This window comes from Hirundo rustica, chromosome 12 (genome assembly GCF_015227805.2).
Source record: "Hirundo rustica isolate bHirRus1 chromosome 12, bHirRus1.pri.v3, whole genome shotgun sequence".
Classification (NCBI taxonomy): Eukaryota; Metazoa; Chordata; class Aves; order Passeriformes; family Hirundinidae; genus Hirundo; species Hirundo rustica.
This window is the reverse complement of record NC_053461.1, coordinates 13,959,454-13,979,859: the sequence shown is the minus strand read 5'-3', so window position 1 is coordinate 13,979,859 and position 20,406 is coordinate 13,959,454. Positions and strand designations below refer to the sequence as shown.

General features: G+C 45.8%; 1 protein-coding gene across 2 annotated transcripts in view; it reads right to left on the bottom strand.

The window, feature by feature from the left end:
* Positions 1-303: 303 nt before the first annotated feature.
* Positions 304-20,406, bottom strand: part of SYNPR (synaptoporin) — a 107,297-nt gene continuing 87,194 nt past the window's right edge. For both annotated transcript variants that reach the window (XM_040076191.2, XM_040076192.2), the window contains 3 exons: positions 13,570-13,768; positions 3,115-3,306; positions 304-2,078 (listed from right to left, as the gene is read on the bottom strand). In XM_040076191.2, coding sequence (XP_039932125.1) covers positions 1,812-2,078; positions 3,115-3,306; positions 13,570-13,768 — 658 coding nt within the window. In that variant the 3' untranslated portion in view covers positions 304-1,811. The remainder of the gene's footprint in view (positions 2,079-3,114; positions 3,307-13,569; positions 13,769-20,406) is intronic.

The window sequence follows — 20,406 nt, the reverse complement described above, 5'->3', positions numbered from 1 at the left end:
TGGGATGGTTAGCACAGTACTGGGCTAGTCCTACTGCCAGTGGAAAGACAGGTAAAGAGGCAGGCAGGTATTAAACTGCACACTTTTAATTTTTTAAAAAAACTTGTGATGCTGACCTTTAATGACAGGTGTCTGCAGAAGTGTCGTATCCCATCGTACATTACAACAATCCCCACAAAAGTGTTGGAAAACAGTAAGAATGTGACCAATAAGGTCAGGCATAGGAATAGTTATTTTTCTTTAATAGTTATCTTCATTATTTGGCAGTGACATTTCAATATTAACATACTCTGAAAACATGCATTGTATGCAATAACTTTATTAGGGTCAAATAGATATCACAATATAGATTCATCCACTGAGTAGCCATAAATTGGTTACAACAATCATAGAAGAGACTAAGCTGTTTTAAGCTAAGATGCTTTCAACATTACAGCTCATACAATAAGATTATATACTGATACACTTTGATCTAGAAATGCAGATGATCAGTTTTGATTAGTACATTGTGCTTCAGGCTTTTGTTTGTGTCAATGCATCTCATATGCTGTAGTGAGGGAGGGCTGAATTTCCCAGGGAGGAATCCAAACAGGCTACAAGTCTGGCTCTGGCTCTTTTAGGACGAGTTCCTCTGAGCCTGGGTTATTTGGTCAATCCAGTTACATTCTCCATTAGCACCAAGCTAGCGCTCAGAGCAGCAACCTAACAGAGGGATATCTAACAATCTCGAAACAGCACGGACAGAAAGGTTTTCTTCTCGTAAGAGGGCATAAAGGAATATTTATGCTTCGTAAGGTCACAATACGTGCGGTTTTCATGTTGCTGTATCAAGCAACAGGGCGTTTTCCCGTGATTTTGTACACTGATATCTGCACCTCTGTTATCTTAGTTAAATAAATACCTTTGTAAACATATAACACAGTTACTTGGTCCTTATTCTCCACAGCTCACGTTAAAAGATTCACAAAACATCCATAGAAATAGTGATTTATAGAAGGAATACTTAGCTGAGTTAAATGGAATAAACATTGGTCAGGTACCATATATACTACTGAATGCCATTTCAAGGAAAAACAGTTTAGTTACAAAGCATTCAGAACTTGGGTAAGCCATATATTCAACTCTGCAAAATATATAAAAGATGCATACTTTTTTTAAACAGACATTTAACAAAATGTAGTGGCAGAAGTCGAGAAGTTCCATTTACACAGTCCAGACATTTGGTAGTATGAAACTGCTTATCCATGCACTAAATTATGGATGGATGACTCAGTTAACTGAAATAATAGTAAAGTCTTCTGAAACAAAAATTATAACCAAAACAAACGCTCTGAAGAGTCACAGACAGGCAGTTTTGAAAATTTAGGTGCAATGTTACATGCATGGATATACAGAATAATCTGTAGAAATCATAGTAAAACACTTCCGTTTTTCACCAAAATGCAGAAGGAAATTCAATTATATTATGCATATTAAATACTATAGACTTGAGGCTACAAAAAAGCTTCTACCATCTTAACACATACAAAACTACCATAAAGTTATCTCTACAGTACGTACTACAACAGCAATTCCAGGTCACCGGCGAGGAGCACATCCCCTGTGTCTGGCTAGTCAGGGAAAGAAAGGCCAACTCCAGCCCCCTGGCCACCTCCCATCTGCCAAGGGAGGTGGGCTTAGACCTTCAATGGACATCAAACACCGTGTTGTAGTAATAATTTATGTAGAACCCTTAAAAATCCGGTGCCACTGAAACTTGAGACTTGTTAAACCCTCTACTTGTGGGTGCAAGAGCTTGCACTGCGTGAACCCTAAATTTGATTAGCGAAGGAGGTTGGCCCGCTCTGCCCATAGCTCTGGGACTGGCCATATTCACCCACCTGGCCATAGGAGTCTGGCTGGTTGTAGCCACCAGCTGGCCCGTAGCTGTCTTGGTTGTAGCCACCTTGGTTGTAGCCACCGGGCTGCTTCTCCATGGTGTCCGCAGCGTGCCGCTGGCCTGAGGAATGCCAGCCCGTCTCCTTAAACACAAACCAAATGTTGCCTGCCCAGAGGATAAAGTTCAAGTAGCCAAAGACCTGGGTGGGAAGAAGAGGAGCTCGTCACCAGCAGCCGCGGTCTCACAGCAAGAACCTAACGTTACGGATCCTGCACGGTCCCGGGAGAAGGCAAAGCTGCTCCCAACCCCTCCTTCCCAAGGACAAGAGGAAATGGCCTCAGGTTGTGCAAGAGGAGGCTCAGATTGGTTGTTAGAAAAAAAAAAAAAAATCTCTTTACTGAAACTATTGTCAAGCACTGGAACAGGCTGCCCAGGGAAGTGGTGGGGTCACCGTCTGTGGGGTAAGTGTAGCTGTGGCACTTTGGGGTCATGGTTTAGTGCTGGACTTGGCAGTGCTGGCTTAGTGGTTGGACTCTATAATCTTAGCGAGCTTTTCCAACCCTAATGATTCTATGATTCTCCCAAAACCCGCTGGAAAACTTACTCAGCTTTGAAAAAAATTCCCAAATTCACCTCCCTTAGCTGTAGCTCACAAGGTGCCTGCTTTGCTTTTCGTTGCCAAAAAAAAAGAAAGGTTGAGTTTTTAGACCAAATTTTTTTTTTGTTTGAAAACATAATCTAGTTTAAAGAAATTGTGGAAAGATAAATTGAAAGAAACTAATTAAAAAGAGAGATCTTAATTGGTCAGGTGGCCTAGAGGGATTTTTTTGTGTTTGCCTTTTTTTTTTTTTAACACGCTGAATTCCAATTTGACAGGGGCTTTTTTTCTGAGGATTTTTAGAGGAATCTGTAAGGAACAAACCTTTCCTTCCTAAAGGAGCACACAGACCCCTTTGCAGAAGAGTTGCAGTGAGTAAGGCAAAAGCAGAGGGGCAACCAATGCTCTTGGACAGACACTGCCTTTTCCTCATCCCAGCCCTGAATACTCATCCTGCTGCTGCTCCATGGCAGAGCTGCTGTGAGTCACAGCCTGCCTTTCCCTGCAGCGAGGCTGCACCTCCAATTAAATCATGTCAGCTACCTGGTTTACAGCAGTCAATTTAGGTCAATACACGGGTAAAAGATGAAGATACATTGCAAGGTAAGGGTGAACAGCAGCAAACAAAGTCACTTACAACCGAAGTGTTGAGGCTTGACATAACAGGGCTGCGAACAGGCAAGCATTTGTTGGACTGCTGTTTGCAGGCAGACATCAGCAGCAGCACTTCATCGGGGTCAGTTGCAACCTTTACATCTGACAGTCCTTTAGCCCAAGCAGATGAGCTCACTAGCCACAAGAATGAGAAGACCACTGTCACAATGAAATCCTAAAAGACAAATTAGTTAGAAGCATTATACTGGTGTGGCCATTGGAAAGGAAAAAAAAAAAAAAATTAAAAATCACCAGAAAACTGAAAGCTTGTGCCAGAAGAGAGAAATACCAAGAGCTTGTTACTTGGTGGAAGGTTGTGTTACTGTCATCACCCACAGAGCTAATTTTCAGAAGTGCTTGCCATGCCTAATGGGGCAGAGCCCCTTGGCTGACATCTGCACCTCTGGCCTTGAGGCAAGATTCCCACAAACACTTGGCTGGTACCCAGCATGCTGAGCTGCCTTGAAAATGTGGCTGTTCACAGCACCAGGCTGATGCATTAGGATGAACTGCAAAATACACACATCTGTAAAGAAGCTGGGCCCTCCTGAGGGCTGGCTCCTGCCCTGGGTACTCCTACAGACAGTCAGGGAGGGTTTCCAATAGGAAGTATTTCTGTCTTAGGGAAAACCTGAAATTGGCTAATTCTCAGGTACCAGATGAGGAGTTTTCTCACCAGCCACAGGTAAGGCCAAATGTCCCTGCTGCATGAGCCATGCAGCCGCTAATTACCATGAGTGAGCAAGTAAACAGCAAGACTTGCCAAGCAGAGACTCCCCCCTGGCCCAGTAAAGCACTGGTTCCTAATTCCCATCCACATGAAAAGAGGGGAGAAGGTGGGGTGGCCCCTCCAGGTTCCAGCAGCTCTGCTCTGATCCATTCTGCTCACTTTCCCCTCGAAAGACTCTCGGGAGCATGCACAGGCATAAACTTCTCCTTGTCTTAGCCAGAACAAGTGGCCAAGTGACACTGTTGTTGTGTGGGTTTGGGGGAAAAGGAGGGAGGAAGTGTGATTTTTCAAGCTTTCTTGTGTCTTGCTAAAACAGAAGAGCCTTTCTGCTGTCATATTTCATCCCATCTGTCAGCCCACAACAGATGGCAGAGGTGCCAAAGTCTAACATACCACTAACTGCATCGCTGCGTCTTGATATCCCACCTCCCATGGGGCTGCTTCGCCTTCCCCCTTGCAAAAGAAAGGTGTGCACGGAAGCAAGGGAAAACACTCATTAAGAACCCAGTGTTTCAGGTTGCTTCTCAAGGAAATAAGCAATCCCTAGGAAACACCAGTCTCATCTACAAGCACACCTGACATTTGGGGAAGGAGGTCCCCGTGGCACCACAGGGGTGGAGGGCTGAGCCTCCGTCACGACAGAAGAGGCACCAGTCGCTAAAGCCGCCGCACAAGCGAGCCATGAACAAAGGATGCCTCCACTGACGCAGATGGGATTAAATTAACTCTGCTTGGATGCTTTCCCAAAGGATACATCCTTCTCTCTTAACAATTTGTTTTCTGCAGGCCTATGTCTGCCACTGAGCTCTGAGTTCCTCCGACCTCCTTCATGCTGCCCAAATGGGCTCTCTTGAAGAGCGTGAAGCCCAGGAGCTGACAACTCCCTTATCACCACTTCTTGTGGGCAGAGGCACATAGCCCAGAGTAATTCTTCTCAGGGAGTCTTCCAGCAAAAGAAATTGTTGTATCTCATATGTCTTAGCAGTGAATGAGAAACAGATTACTAGAGGCAACGGTTCAGTTGCAAACATTTCCTAAAACTTCCAGCTGGTAGAAACACGAGATGTCTGCTGAGCTGTGGATGATGATGGGAGATGCTCTTTATTTGCTGAGAGGTTTGACATGCTATCAACCCAGATGCCAAGCCCCCATGCAGTTTTGGACTGACACAAGGGATGGGGACACAGCAGAGTTTTGGGGAATGTATTTTCCAAATGACAAGCAACCCTCTCCCAGTGCCACCACACTTGGACTAAACTAAATCCAGCTGTGTAATATGTGCACTGGCAGTGCCAATTAAAGAAATGCCTAACAGCAGGTAGAAATTAGATGCAAACAGAGACAACCTGACTAAAACTAATGCAACACAGGAGATCAAACTTGCTAAAAAGAGAGAAATTTTCAAAGTGAGCAAAGTTCTTGAAGCAAGTGACGGCAGCAGCGGTACAGACCTGCTGTTGAGCTCACAGGCCCTGACCACATGTTGGTGAGGCTCACTGCACAAATTACTGCATCTGCATGAGCCTCTCAGTCTATTTCATGTTATTTCTCAGGTCTTGTCTTCCCCATCACCCCATGATCCCGCCTTCTCCTGACTTCCTCTGCTCCCATGTGCCAGAGTGTTCATAAGTCTAAAACCCTGCCCTCTCCTCTACAAACTCCCCTATTTCAGAGCAGGTCAGAGCCTTGGGGAAAGAGTTCTCGTTCCTGGGGTGCCAGGATCAGCTCTTGTATAGAGGAACTCCCCAAAACTGTAAAGTCTGGCTGGGTGCAGGAAACACACTGAACCAGAAGTGAAAGATGGCACAGTGGGAAGAGGAAACCATGCAGCTTGGCCACCAGCTGGCCAAGGAGACAGGACAGAAAGGCTAATGGAACACTGGGATTTTTTCAGTAGGTGCTCTAGGTGCTCTCATCAAGGCCAGACTCAGGCTCTCAGAGGACTTTTTCTGCCTCCTCTGTTCAATGAAAGGAGCAAAATGTAGGATTCTATGACTAGAGCAAACTTGTATCTTATTTATTTTGAATCTTTGCGAACCTTCAGCTTTGGCTGGAACTTGAACCTCTCTTGTTTTCAAGTGGGTTTGCATTTCTGGCTCTGCCTCTGTGAACATTTTCACAGCTCTGGGTGGAACAGAGTTACAAGATAATGACATGCTGAAAATAAAAGTGAATTTCAAGCTAAGCTGTTCTGTGGCTTAATGTCTATCTGGGGAATTTCTCCTTGGTAATTAAGGCCAGAGTGCCTGCACACTAAAACAAATCTTGCATTTCAATGTTTAATATCCCTATAGCATGGGTGAGTCTTTTTTCCCCTTGGAACAAAGTAATTTTTTGTAGTTGCTCTCTTAAAGTGGTGTCTACAGATATCTTCAGTGTGCATTGTTGTACGATTACACTACACTCCTAATTGCTAAAGTTCTCTCTCAGATCTCAGCTGAGATACTTTGCTCTGCCTACAGATGCCTTTGGGAAAGAAGGAAAATAGGAACATGTAAAGAAAGGAAAAAAACTAAAATTTAAAATACTCTGAATATACAAGGAGGGACTTCTTAAGATGCTGAAGTATGTGAAAAAAAACCCAAAAAATTCTTGCTGCCTTTTTCAAGTTGAAACTTGTTATTACTGAGTTTGCCAAAAATGCCTACTTGGAACAATTTTAGATATTATACATTTTAGAATAGAACTGTGAATGCCTTTTCTTTTCATAATCATTGAAATATTTCTCCTTGCTATCAAGCTACTTACTGGCTTTTGCAAAATGCCCCTCTTTGAAAGGGGCAGTCACTTACAGTCACTTAAGCCTCCTGAGCACAGTTTTGGATGGCACAACCTCACCCAACCAAGAGCCTCTGCAGAAGCTGCTCATTCACTCAGAAAGGGGACGTGTTTCATCTGCTCCAAGCTGGTCAGTGGCTTCATCAGCCCCTGAAGGCTGTGACACACATGTCCCTGCGTGCCCTCTGTGCCCTGCTCTCCCTCCCAGCCAAGTCTGGCAGGATAGTCTTGAGCTGTCACGGCTGGAAACAGGCAAAACTTCAGCTCTGGCCTGGCCACAGTGCTCCTGGCATCCCCCCTCCCTCACAGAGCTGCAGCTGCCGCCTTGTAACCGGCTTCCATGCAGGACTCATGCTACAAAACCTTTCCGTTCGCAAAAACCCTCTCACGCATCTACAGCCTCCAAGGGAGCAACTCCTCAGGTGCTGAGGCCAATAAACCCTCCTAGTCAGAGCCTGTCCAGCACTGCCAACAGGTTTCATGGCCAGCCACGCAGCAGCAGACAGAGATTTCTCTACCCAGCAGAGGCAAACCACTCAGAGGATTTGTTTCCCAGTCACAACCATCCTAAAAATTCAAGAACTACCCCAGCAAGAGCCACAGCCCTGGTCCCAGCCGGGAAAGCAGCCAACAGCAGATTGCTGCAGGCAGCAAACGCCTTCCTACAGTGGCATTTTAGCTCTTTTTTGGTTTGAACGAGGTCCCACCCCAGATTTTTTGCCGAATGAGGCTTTGAAAGAATTACATGCTTTTTCCAATAGTGTAAGGCCTTGCAAGCTTGCTTCTGGCAGGGAAGTGCAGAGCCTTTTGGGAGGCACCAGCATGTACAGCAAGGTCACCCTGGCGTGTGCTTTAAAAGGAGATGACAAGAGCAGGCTGAAGGAGCTCTTTGAAATGCAAAGAAATATTCAGGTTTTTCCTCATTTCATTTTTCAACTGTAAAGGACTCAGTCTTTGTTTTTATAGATGGCTCTCTATTCTTTTCCTGTCTATTTTTGAGACAACTGGGCACTGGTGAGGAAGTACAACATGTTCAATCAAAGAGGTGTCCAAAAAGCAGACCAGGGTGTACTTAACTCACTCGATCTGCAACATATATAAGGAACCAAATGCCTTTCTGCATAATGTGATTATTCATGGGACTCCAGATGCAAAGGAAAGATCTCATCTTCTTAAGATATAAGCATCTTTATGCACCATAAGAATGAGATTATCAAGTAATCACTATAAAAATAAATTATCTCTTTTCAGGGCTATGTCAGTCACCTTTCTTGGCTGAATAATTTTATACTTTTATATTAATTAAATGGAATATTAATAAAGTGATTTACATTTATGCATGAATGCATGTGGCTTCTCATGGCCAGAGACAAACCTGGCTGTCAGCATGTGGATTTTAAATGGAGCACATATGGGGTACAGAAACCATAGGAAAAGTAAGAAGCCTGAGTGTTACCCTTGAGTGACGGGGACTGATACTCATTGACTGTGACTATTCTTTCTTTTCTGAGAGACATATGGAAGCATCCTGCCCCTGATCCTCTAAAATTTCAGCACAGCTGGGTTGGTCACTCTTTGCTTGCAAGAAGCTCCAAAGTATAGACCTGAAGCAGAGCATCAACACTGGGCTGGCAGTCCCAGGGTGCAGCTCATCCCTGCTCTCATCACAAACCAGCAGTGCCTTCCCAGCTATGTGGTGTAAAACAAGTGGAAACCAGCTTAGGTTGATTTGGTCTGAGAGATGGGGTTGTACTGAAAACTGGTGACATTTTGTACATTGCATTCTTTAAAATGGAAGTCACCACCTCCAAATAATTTCTTTTAAAAGTTTCTGGCCCTTGAGCACTAATCAGTCACTGGAGAAGCTGCCTCGCCCTCCTTGTACCCACCAAGGTGAGACCCCAGCTCCTCACTGCACATGTGCACCATGTGGCAGCTCACAATGGAATGAAACTCACAGCTGTGGTTTGCAGAGCTCTGAAACACACAGCAAATTTCTATGAGGCATTAAATCCCTGGTAACCTGCTCCTTGTTCCTTCAGAAACTGGGGATCCAAGGTCCTCTCTTAGGTTCATCTCTCTGTAGGAACCCTCTCAGAGGATCCCTCAGGGAGCCAGCAAGGGAAGCAGAGGGCACACAGTGCAAGGACTCACTGCTGCCAGCCCCGTGGGAATGGATGAGTGGCACAACCACGACCCTGTGCGACCAAAACGAAGACTTTTATCCCCAAAACCTGACAGACAACATTAGCAACAGAAATGGTTTACTGAAAAGTGAATAAACGCACCACTGCCATCCAAACAGACAGGGAAGGAGTTAACTGCTTCTCCCACTGGAAATATTTCCTTGCTATCATGCCTCACTCCACACTGAACACTAAAATGTTTTTTCACAATTAAAGTGATGCTTCGCTGAGATCTCAGCACATGCAGTTCATTTCCCTGTATCTGTACAAACAAAGTAAACTTGAAACATTTGTGACTGAAATTTTCCCTACAAGTTTCTTGTGATCTATTAGTCATTAAATTCCTTATAATCATATCTTCTGCATCCAGTCAGGCTTCTGCAATTTGGTAATGCATTGACGGTATTCTGACTGCCTGTGCAGGGGCTTTTTGAAAAAATATTATAGAATTTCAAGTGAAAGGGTTTTTTTCTCTCTCGACTTCTCCTGTCATACTCATTTTTCAAATCCCTAAAATTTGTCAGGAGAAAAGGCAGCTCTGAGAGGGTGCTGCTTAAAGGCAGATGTCATCCCAGACTGAGAAAATATGAAGCCAAGAGGAAGTACAAGGCTTAAAACAGGAATGGTTTAAAGTATGAAACAGTGATTGGGCACTGCAGCAGAAGCAAGGATGGATGAAACTATCATCTTCAAACACTTCACTAAGAGTGAAAAAACTGCTAGTCTGGGTAAGGTGCCTGATACACTGATCCTGTCTGGTGATGAAACAGAACGAGGGCTGCCCTGCCTCCTGCACCGACACGTGCTGCACCACAGACTTCTGCTGCACTTTTCTCTGGAAGGAACAATCCCAGGGATGAGACATACTCACACATCTGATCTGATACATGTCAGTTCAGAGCAGCATCTGCCTCGAGCTGGAGGATACATTGCCTGCCTCCTTCACAGAGCGCGTGACATCCCTTAGGTGAGCGCTGCAGCCCTGAGAAGCTGGTTTTCACTCCAAGTTTTCTTTTTCCTTGACCACCGAATTCCTCCTGGCTACAGCTGCCAGCTTTTTCTCTGGCTGGGGCTCTGCATTTTCTCTACAACTCTACTGCGCAGAGGGACTCACACCTGTCCTCAGCCAGGCTGTGGTGCTGCAATCATTGCACTGGACTGTGTCCAGGGACACCAGCAAGGATGTGCTCCAGGCAAAAAAGGTTATTTTTTTCTTAAAATACCGAGTACAACACAGCTTGAAGAGCACAGGAGTTGCAGGAACATTTGGCTGGGGAAGATGGGACTTTCCTCCTGTTAGGCATAACCTGACCATAACCCTCAGCCATTCCCAAAACCACTCGCCAGCAGGAGCTGCTTTTGCTGTAGGACAAACTCAAAAGCATTTTTATATTATGAAAAAATAAGGTCATATAGCCTTGGTTTAAACAGTGGGAAATTGCAAACAGAGGCTTTGGTAACAGACACTGGTTAAATTTAACCTGTAGATTCAATTACAGTTCATTACACAGAACAAATTAAGTCAATGTGACGCTAATGCCGTAGCGGATTGTGCCGTGCATCCTGTGACAGACACGACTGCAGCAGCTGTTTCAGAAAAGTCCTGGACAAAGGCAAGTGGCCACTTCATAATATGACATTAATACTATTGGTTCTCTCTCCTTTTTCTATTGCTACAGAGAATAATGTCGTTGGTCAAAAGCAAGAATTATTTTCCCCAAGAAAATTAAGATGGAAGAATTCTGTAACAAATCCTTTGATGGGACAGTTTGAAATGAGATCTTACTTGATACCAAGAAAAAACAAGGCATTTTATCTATTTACTCTCTCTGCAGGGACTCCTATATTTTGCCTGTTCTTTGTCTCCTCTGTGACGATTCTCTTACATTTCCTCACCGTTTTCTAGGACAGGAAAGGTCCCAGTGTGTTGGTTTCGTCGGTTTGGCACAGCCTGGTTTGGCACAGCAGGAGAGGGTCACAGCTTCTGTGAGAAGCTGCTGGAAACTTCCATCATGTCCGACAGAGCCAATCTCTGATGGCTCTGAAGATGGACATGCTGCTGGCCCAGTTAGAGAGGTTGTTAACACCTCTGTGATGACATTTAAGAGGAAAATCAAAACATCCCACGTGCAGTTTTTTTCAGTGGCGAAGTGCCGCTGCCGGGGCCATCTCAGTGTGGCCACAGCGAGCCTTGCCCGCCTGCCGCCCCTGGCCAGCCACACCGTGGGCAGGAGGGCAGGAGGGCAGAAGGGCAGGAGGGCAGGAAGGCAGAAGGGCAGGAGGGCAGGAGGGCAGGGGCGGCGGCGGCTTCCCCTCACCAGGTCCTGCGTGAGGAGCGGCGTTCAACAGCGCCAGCGCCGCGGCCGCCCAAGCGATTCCCCAAACCTGGACAAAATCAACTTCTCGGTGCTGTGGGATCTTGCGAGAGTCTTTGAATTAGTGGAACTTGTTGGCAGTGGTAGCTACAAGCAGCAGTTTTCTTCTAGTCAGAGAAGAGGAGGAAGTGAGGCCGTGAGGGGAAACAACATGGCAGCACCAGGGTCAGGGGGAAGAAAGGAAGGGGAGGAGGTGCTCCAAGTGTCGGAGCCGAGATTCCTCTGCAAGCCGTGGGGAGGACAATGGGAAAACAAACTGTGCCCTTGGAATGCGTGAAGTTCCTGGGGGATGCAGAGATCCACTCACAGCCCGTGGGAAAAGTGCTCACGCCGGAGCGGGGGGATGCCAGAGAAAGCTGTGATCCAGTGGGAGACCCCGATAGAGAGAGAGGGTCCCTGCTTCCAGAGACAGAGGGTCCCTGCTTCCAGAAACAGAGAGAGAGAGGGTCCCTGCTTCCAGAGACAGAGAGAGAGGGTCCCTGCTTCCAGAGACAGAGAGAGAGGGTCCCTGCTTCCAGAGACAGAGAGAGAGGGCCCTTGCCTCAAACTAGAGCCGTCTGTCCTTCAAGGACTGCACCTTGTTTATGAGTGAGCCATGTCACAGCAATTTTGGGAAGACTTTTTGCCCATGAAAGGGACCCCATGGCATAGTAGAGAAAAGATTCCTCTCCCTGAGCAAACAGAAGAAGATCTCGAGTGACAAACTGACCAAAATCCCCACGCCCTGTCTCCCTGTGCTGTTGGTGAGGACGGAGGGGCTGGGGGGGAAAAGGGTGTTTCAAGGACTTACTTTACTTCTCATTATCCTCCTCTGACTCTTTTAATAATAAATTTACTTTATATCTTTAAATTTGAACCCGTTTTGCCCTTAGAGTGCTTTTTATCCGAGTCATTACCTTAACTCATGAATCCTTCGTTAATTCACTTTTTTCCCCCCTCTCCTCTGTCCAACTGTAGCAGAAGAGCGTAAGTAAATGACTCTTGTGTGTGTCTGGTGTTCGGCCACTGTCAAACCATGACATCCAAGAACCCCCAAATGAAGAGGATTAATTTACTTTGATACGGAAGGAGAACTTTTTTTGGTAAAAATTAATCAATTTTGAATTATACAAACTCAAAAAACCAGTTCACATCTCCCTGCAGCAGGAAAACCCTTCCCTGGACCTCCAAGATGCTAAGTTTACTTTCCTACAGATGTAGGATGTTTTGCTGGCTGCTATTGTAGTTACTTCCTTTAACAGATTCAGTATTTCTTCACCGGTGATTTTTTTTTTCCTGTTATATATTCCTGATATTCTTTACTGGTGGCTTTTAGCCACTTATGCCTCAGCAAGATGTCTGGTTTCTGTCAGTCATAAACTTTAGAATTTTCTGAAATCCAGAACTAACTTTTTCCTTACATGGGTCCTTGATAAACTCTCCCCACTTTCAAACAAAGACTTTAGAAAAGTATTTTCTCTCCGTTAGTAACCTTCTCCTTGCAGTCATGAGGGAGAGGGCTGTTCACGGAAGAAGGACTGGGCTGCAACTCTACAGCCCACAGATGCAGAGATCTGACCCAAATTCAGGTGAGGGTCAGCACCCAGTGCTTGGCAGCCCACCAAGACCACGGGGTGCACCATGGGCCACAGTGCACTGACAGGCAACTGACACCTGGACCAAAACAGCCCTCGCTGGCTTTACAGTCTCAATTTATGAGAAAATATATGCACAGCAGCACTTGCTTTTTATCACAAGCCTTCAGAAATCAGTAAAAAGAAAAATAAAGTCATGAACAGCCACAGTCTGACGGGTGCAGACGGTGATAACTGGAAGGCTCATAACCAGTGTGGAGACACAAACATGCTGGGAGCTCAGTGTCATGCTAGGAAAACAGCCACATAATTCTCCAAAGCAAAATAATTTGGCTTAACTCTGCAGTAATTAGCAGTAAGCAATCTCTCTGGCTAGGCTTTGATCAGGGGCATGGTTTCATCTGTCTGCTAGGACAATGCCTAAGATCTCCTCTTCCCTTTTTTCCCCACCAATGAAGCTCTGCTATCACAGACATAGGGCTGAAATCCCTATCCTGCTACCACTCAGCTACATGTCCACTATTTGTGTGATCATCCTCACAGTGGGAAAGAAGCACAGAATTTCACAACACACAGGACTAAACCCTTCCTGTATACAGCCTCCATTACCTTTGGTGATGAAATATTAAATCACCATTAAGATAAAAAAACAGGTGAATGTAGAGATGCTTTGGGCAGCAGGACACCTATATATATATAAACTGTATCCCAGACCATGCCAAAAACCTCAACAACCAAAAAAGCAAGAGGTGAAGACCTAAACCTGGAAACACTGCAAATGCTGTAAACACTTACAATTAAAGGCCCTCTGTTGTTTTCACGGTACTTGTTCTGGAAGAAGATATAGACCACGGTGGCAGCCAGCGAGTAGAGGAAGGCGAAGACCGCGATGGTGACGAAGAACTCTGCCGAAGAGGAGAAGTCCCCTATCAAGGCGAGCGTTTCCCGGCGCTTGCCTTCACAAGTGGGAGCCTCAAAATTCACTTGATGCAACCTGGAAAACATCCCATAGAGCAGCAGGTGAAGTACAGAAAATGGAAACTGTCATCTGAATAAAGATGAATACATTTGCTCTGTCCCATTCCTGATGCGCATCGGCCCCCGTGAATAACTGGCAGCTGTGCTTCTCAGAGCTGCTTGTACATGTGAGGTTACTTCCCTGTGCCAAGGCGAGCCTGAGCCCACAAACGCATCTTTTAATCAATCCCAGAGAAAAGTTTATGTTCCAGTGGTTTGGTACAACCCTCCCCATCCTCTCTGGGGTTTTGCCATGGCAACAACCAGAAAAGGATAACATGAGAAACAATTTGATTCTCAAATTCTTACAATGCAGGCAGCAGAAAACAGGTCTTATCCTCAGTACTAACCCCCATGGGACACCCATGTTGGGACATTCACAAATTCCTTGCAGAAACTGTATAGTGCAGAGCTACCTGTGGCTGTTAGCCCGTAGGGCTGCAAGCCACACAATGCTTCTACATTACAGGCTTTTAAAATCGAGCTGCAGCAGAAATACACAACTTGGATCAAAGAAAAAGTCTGCATACCCTGGTATAAGCAACCTAAGCCCTAACTTTATACTCACACATTGTTCATCAGCGACTGAGCTAATATAGTTCTGTCTGGAAGCTCCTGTGAGAGTCTTTTTTACTGTAATAATTTTAATTTCTAATTCAGAAAGAGGATACATGGAGGGGTCATTTTGGCAGGTCCTGCTGCATGGCCCAGATTCACATCAGTGGGGACATGGAGCCCAATAAGGGATCATGTTGTTTTGTTCTGCACAGGGTGAACGGAGGGGATGAAGCCAGCAGCAATTAAAGAACTGATGATCTGATGTTGAGAAAGGATTAGGCCTTCTGGGAGACACTCCTCTGCTCAAGGGCTTGTGTGCAACAGCAAGCCAATGGCAGCAGCAGCCATAAACTATATTTGGCTAAATAAAAAGTTAATTCCTCAGAGGAAAACAAAGTACCCACAGCAGAAATCACAGAAGATGGATTAATGGACATTGGAGGATTGGATGACTTTTTGCTTTTGCTGGTCCTGATTAAATGTACCCAAACATGTAGGCAGAACCTTTTCATCAGCAGTTGATGAACAACGCCAGTTATTTGCCTCAGAGATTTTATTCCCAGTCATTGTAGCAGTGGTGGGATGAAAACAAAAACCAAGTCTGCCCAGATTGCAGAGGTGAGCAGTGGCTGAAATGCCTTTCCAGCATAAAGCCAGCAAAGCCTGATGAAATCTGAACACATGAGAGAGATCCTAATGCTCATGATCCGTTTCCTGACTTCACTGTTTCCTGGCATCACCACAAACACACTTTTAATCAGGGTTTGTTCTTTTCAAAAATTGGGAGACAAAAGGAGAAGCAAGGATTCCTAGTGCCCGTCATGCAAATTTTGCAGTCTAGAGAGAAAGTGGTATTATTTTAACCATCACCACAATGGAAAGATTTGAAATGCATGATTTGCATGGTCTAAAAAGGAAGCTTTCTCTGCTTTCCTTTTACAGCTGTGTGTTGCTTTTGCCCAGCCAGGTTTTTGGTAGCAGGGGGTGCCACAGATGCGGCTTCTGTGAGAAGCTTCTGGAAGCTTCCACCATGTCCAGCAGAGCCAGTCCTTGATGGCTCTGAGGATAGACACGCTGCTGGCCAAAACTGGGCCAGTGAGAGAGGCTGGTAACACCTCTGTGATAGCAGATTTAAGGAGATCAAAACAAAGGGCACACAGTTTTTCTAGCCAGAGAAGAGGAGAAGGTGAGAACATGTGAGGGAAACAACACAGAGACACCAAGGGCAGTGGGAAGGAAGGGAAGGAGGTGATCCAGGAGCTGAGGTTCCTCTGCAGCCCCTTCCATCGGGGATGCAGAGATCCACCCAGAGCCCCTGGGGATCCAGGGGGGGATGCAGAGATCCACCCACAGCCCCTGGGGATGCAGGGGGGATGCAGGGATCCACCCACAGCCCCTGGGGGAGTTGCCCAGGCTGGAGCTGGTGATGCCTGGAGGAGGCTGTGACCCAGTGTGGGACCCGGTGGAGGGAGCGAGCCCTGCTTCCAGGCTGGAGCAGCCTGTCCATGGAGGGCTGCACCCCATGGAAGAGTGACCCCACCACAGCAGTTTTGGGAGGACTGTCTGCCCGTGGGAGGGACCCCACAGCCTCACAGGGGGAGGGCTCCTCTCCCTGAGCAGTGGAAGAAAACCTCGGTGATGAACTGACCCAAACCCCCGTGCCTGGCTCCCTGTGCTGTTGGTGGGATGGAGGGAGGGGCTGCGGGGTAAAAAGTGTTTTAAGGGCTTCTTCTAATTCTCATTATCCTCCTCTGACTTTGTCAATAATAAATTCACTTTCCAGCTTAAGTTGAGCTTGTTTGGCCCTTGGAGTGCTTTCTCCCAGTCCTCAACTCACGAACCCTTCATTAATATTTTTCCTTTCTTCTGCCCAGCTGTGGCACGAGAGGGCGAACAGACAGCTTTGGCGGTGCCTGGCATTGGGCCAGTGTCAAACCACGACAAGCTGCTTGGGTGCTGTATTGACATAGAAGGAAACCACGTTTCAGAGCACACTGAAGACTGTGGAAGGCTCTGTGGGGCTCTGGATCAGTAAGAAATGCGGCCCCTCCCTCCTTCCCCAGGGGAATTCAGTGCTGTGCAGCTGGAGGCTGTGCTCACAGTCCTCATCGGGGCTCAAGGCCAGGTTCAAGCCAGGTTTCACATCCCACCCAGCCCACCAAGTTGCAGTCTGGGGCAGGAAGGACACCAGCAATGGTTTGCAGAGGCAGAGGTGGGCACCACTGTCTGCTTTCACCCACCAGCAGACCAAGGATCTCCTCCTCAGCCCAGACTTTGCAACTCACCGCTTAAGGCTAGGAGGGTTTGCTTTGGCTGGTTGCTGTTGTTGTTGGTCCAAACCTCCAAATTTCTTGTTCTTCAATACCTCATGACATTCTCTGTGTTTGAAGTGCCATGCTCAAGTACCACAGCTGCTGTTTTAGAGCACTGCTGCAGGATGTGGGATCTGTTTTCCCAGCTGAGCCCAGCAAAAGCCAGGCTTTGCTGCAGTGGGGGGAGCTCCATGGTTTTGCTGCCACCTCCCCTCACACCACTTGCACAAGCACTGTGAAATTGGGCTGAGCTACATTAAATGCAATCCAAGTGCTTTGAGGAAAAGAAAAATAAGAACAAGGCAATTCTGCATGCATTTTACTGTGTACAACATGTCTTTATAGGGGAGTTTTCTTCCCCTCCCCAGGAGCCCTGAAACTCATGCTGGACAACACGTGGCGCTGCAAGTAGCAGCTCAAACTCCTGTGCATACCAAAGAGGAAATAACTTAGGGAATATTTCTATCAAGATTCAGACTTGGAGCTGCTGCCCACCCCTGCCCCTCTGACTGTCCACTGTCAACACGGCCCAGTCTCATTATCAAGAACCACCAGTCTTTACAAAACATGATAAAGCAACAGAGACTATTTTCCTTTTCTATTCTCTGTTTTCCTGACTGCACCTTATTTCTGAATCATAAGCCAGAAAAAAATGTTCATGTATTAACACCACACTTGGACCTACCCAGCAGGGCTTTTGTGGCCAGGCAACTGTCAGGGATACAAGATCACAGAAACCTTCTTCCATCAAGTTATTTTTATTCACTTGCATTTCTTTTTAAATTTCCTTGGCCTCTAAGAGGATGTGCAGTAATTGGTGCCTCTTGTGGCCACCTCACCTCTGTCAAAACAACCGAGATCTCTGTTGTGCAAAGGGCCCCAAAATAGAGCATGATTCAGACCTGGGAAGAGGAGCTGTGACAGGGAAGAGAAGTGAGGGAGCCAAGCCCTGCGGTGGTTAGGGTGGATGCTGGCTTTACATGATACATCTGAAAAGTTTCTTTAAGCCAGGGGAGGATGAGTGACAGAAAATCCCGTTTCACTAATCGAAACCTTTTTGATCTGGAATGGCATCTCCAAGAGAAAACTTTTTTTTCCCCCCCACTGATGTTGCTGAGTCAGCCTTTCTGGGGGCAGGATGGTTCGGTGATGACTCAAAAAACATTAATTGCCTCTGCCTCCCACTTTTGATATAATTCTACCTGTTCTGTCTCTTACTTCCTCTGACTTCCTCTTCTTTCATTTTCTCTTATCCCTCTTAGTTTACACCCCACCTTTTCCTTCAAGTCACCCTTGGCCAGTGTCTTCCTTCTGCTGCTTTTCCAATTTCCAGCACCACACCTCCATTCCACCTTTCACTCTTCATTTGCTAAACAAAATCAGGAGCCCCAAGGGTGATCCTTTGAAATAACACCCTTTGCACTTTGTTAACATTTGTTAAGCTGCATTAACAGGAATTATTTTCACTGATTGATGGGCAACGCAAATAAGGAACAACAGTAATGAATTTACCTAATTAGGGAAACCTTTCCCCCTGTAAGTTCCTCCAGGGTTTTTTTGCCTTGTACTGCTCTGGGTATTGCTATTAATTCAGAAATAAAGCTCCTGAGTTTGGAATGTGCCCTTGCACCCCACACTCAGCAGAGCTGCACTAAGGTCATCATCACTGCCCACTGTTACAAGCACCATCTCCTTTGTTGCATCTCCATCATGCAGCTGCCATGGCCAAGCCATCCAGGCCCAAATTCCCTCAAATTCACTTCAATCTGAAGCAAGTCCACCAAAAGCAGTCAAGTTTCACTGATGAAGTCACAGTAATTAAAGGCTTTCTGAGGTTTCTTCCACCACTTGGCAAACTTTCCATTGCTGTGGGAAATATGATGACAAGACAGCTGTATTGTCTAGCTTGACAAGATCAAAAGAGGGCAGGAAAGTTTTACAGTGAAAAAAGGGATTTTTACATTGTTCCACAATAGCGAAGAGCAGTTACATTTTCAGATGCTAATTACCCTTGCTCTGAAAACAATATATGAAGCCAGACACGGTGAACAAAGTTACAGCGATTACGTGTGCATGGGGGAGCAAAAGTTGCTTTCTCTCCATGTGAATGTAAAGTTGCCTTTTCTTCCTGAAGTTCCTCAGAACAATATTCAAGCCACAGCTTTCTTTTAATCATAGCCCACCACTTTTTTTGAGCAGCTTAGTTCCCCTGATGATCCTTGAGCATGAAAATGGTCAGAGCCAACTGCCCCAAAGACCTGTTCCACTCCACCAGCAGACACAGAAGAGCCCAAGCAGAAGGATAAGTGATCTAACTGTGTCAGATTATCCCCTTCAACAATGCACACAGGGCTTCGACTTGAAGCCAACATAACACACAATTAACACAAGAATGTGCTCAAATGTTATTGATGAACCAGCACAGCTCTCCCCTCCTGGGCTTTGATCAGTGTGTGGATTAATAAATAACAGATAAAGTTCTGCCTCCAAAAATTCTCAATGGGGGTTAGTGTTTCTCCATTTCTTTACTAGGATCTAGTGAAAAACAGGCAAAAAAAGCACTCTGTTTTCGTAGGTTGTCCTATTTTCTGAAAATAGCATCTTGTAATCCACCCTCCAACCTGTCTACAACATGCTGGAACAAAATCTGCAACACCCACACACGTGCTTGCAAAAACCCAGAGATCTATTATCTTTTCACTGGGCTGTATTTCCACCCCACTTGTTTCTTGTAGTCAAACTGTCAATTGTCTTTAATGTCTGCAAATCCCTGAGAGAAACACATTGCTAGAAATGAGTTACTGCAGTAGTGCTTGTGGAGGGGTTTCTTGGGAAATGTTTATCTTGGCTGATAATCTCCAAAATGAGGGGGAAATGAAATTTCAAAATACATCAGTGAAATGCTGACATGCACGAAGCCCCTCAGCAAGTCAAACTGCTCTGCTGAGGCACAAAAACGTGACAAGGGTTTACATCTTCCTTTCTCTGGGATACAGAGTAAAGGCATTTCTTTTAGTTAGTCCTGAAAACACTGGAGTTCCCTCATTTCAGAGGACTATGCTGGTGTGCTTTGGCACTGGTACCTCCAGCCAGCCAGTCCCTGGGCAAATGTACCTTTTTGAGGTGCCAAATACTGGGGTTTTTTGTAGGTTTAGTGGAAGAATACAAATAAATGGGAGCCTTTCCTCACACAACAGAGCTCATCATTCCTGTAAAACTCCTCTAGAGATATTACCTACATTAAGAAAAATACTTTGAAAGTCATGTCTAATAGTCAGGTCAAAGCAGAAATCTGCCTGCAAATGAAAAGCCTTTTCTTTAAGGAAATTGGGGTCCACTCATTTTTCCAACACTCTTCCCCGCCTGTTCTTCTCACTGCAAAGAACACTTCCCCCAGTGCTGGGCATTCCTGAATGTTTGGTGTTAAATCCTGGCCATCTGCAAGGCTGCTCACACAGCAAGGAACAGGCTTCCTTCCAGTTTTCAGGAGGATGGATGGAGTGAGCTTTGCAGTATTCCCTTTCTCCTCCTCCCCCCAAATCTACTCTGCAAGAACAAACTCCTGAGTGGTGGGACCCTGCAGCAATTATCCAGCAATTCCCATAGGATCTGAATCTTTGCACCCAGGCATCCAGGAGCTGCTGAAGTTAGTCTCAGGCAGACAGCCTGTAAATACCACATTTGAACACCTTGAAGCCATTAAGCTGAAGCTCTCTCCAGCCCTTCAAAGTCAAATAGCTGAGAT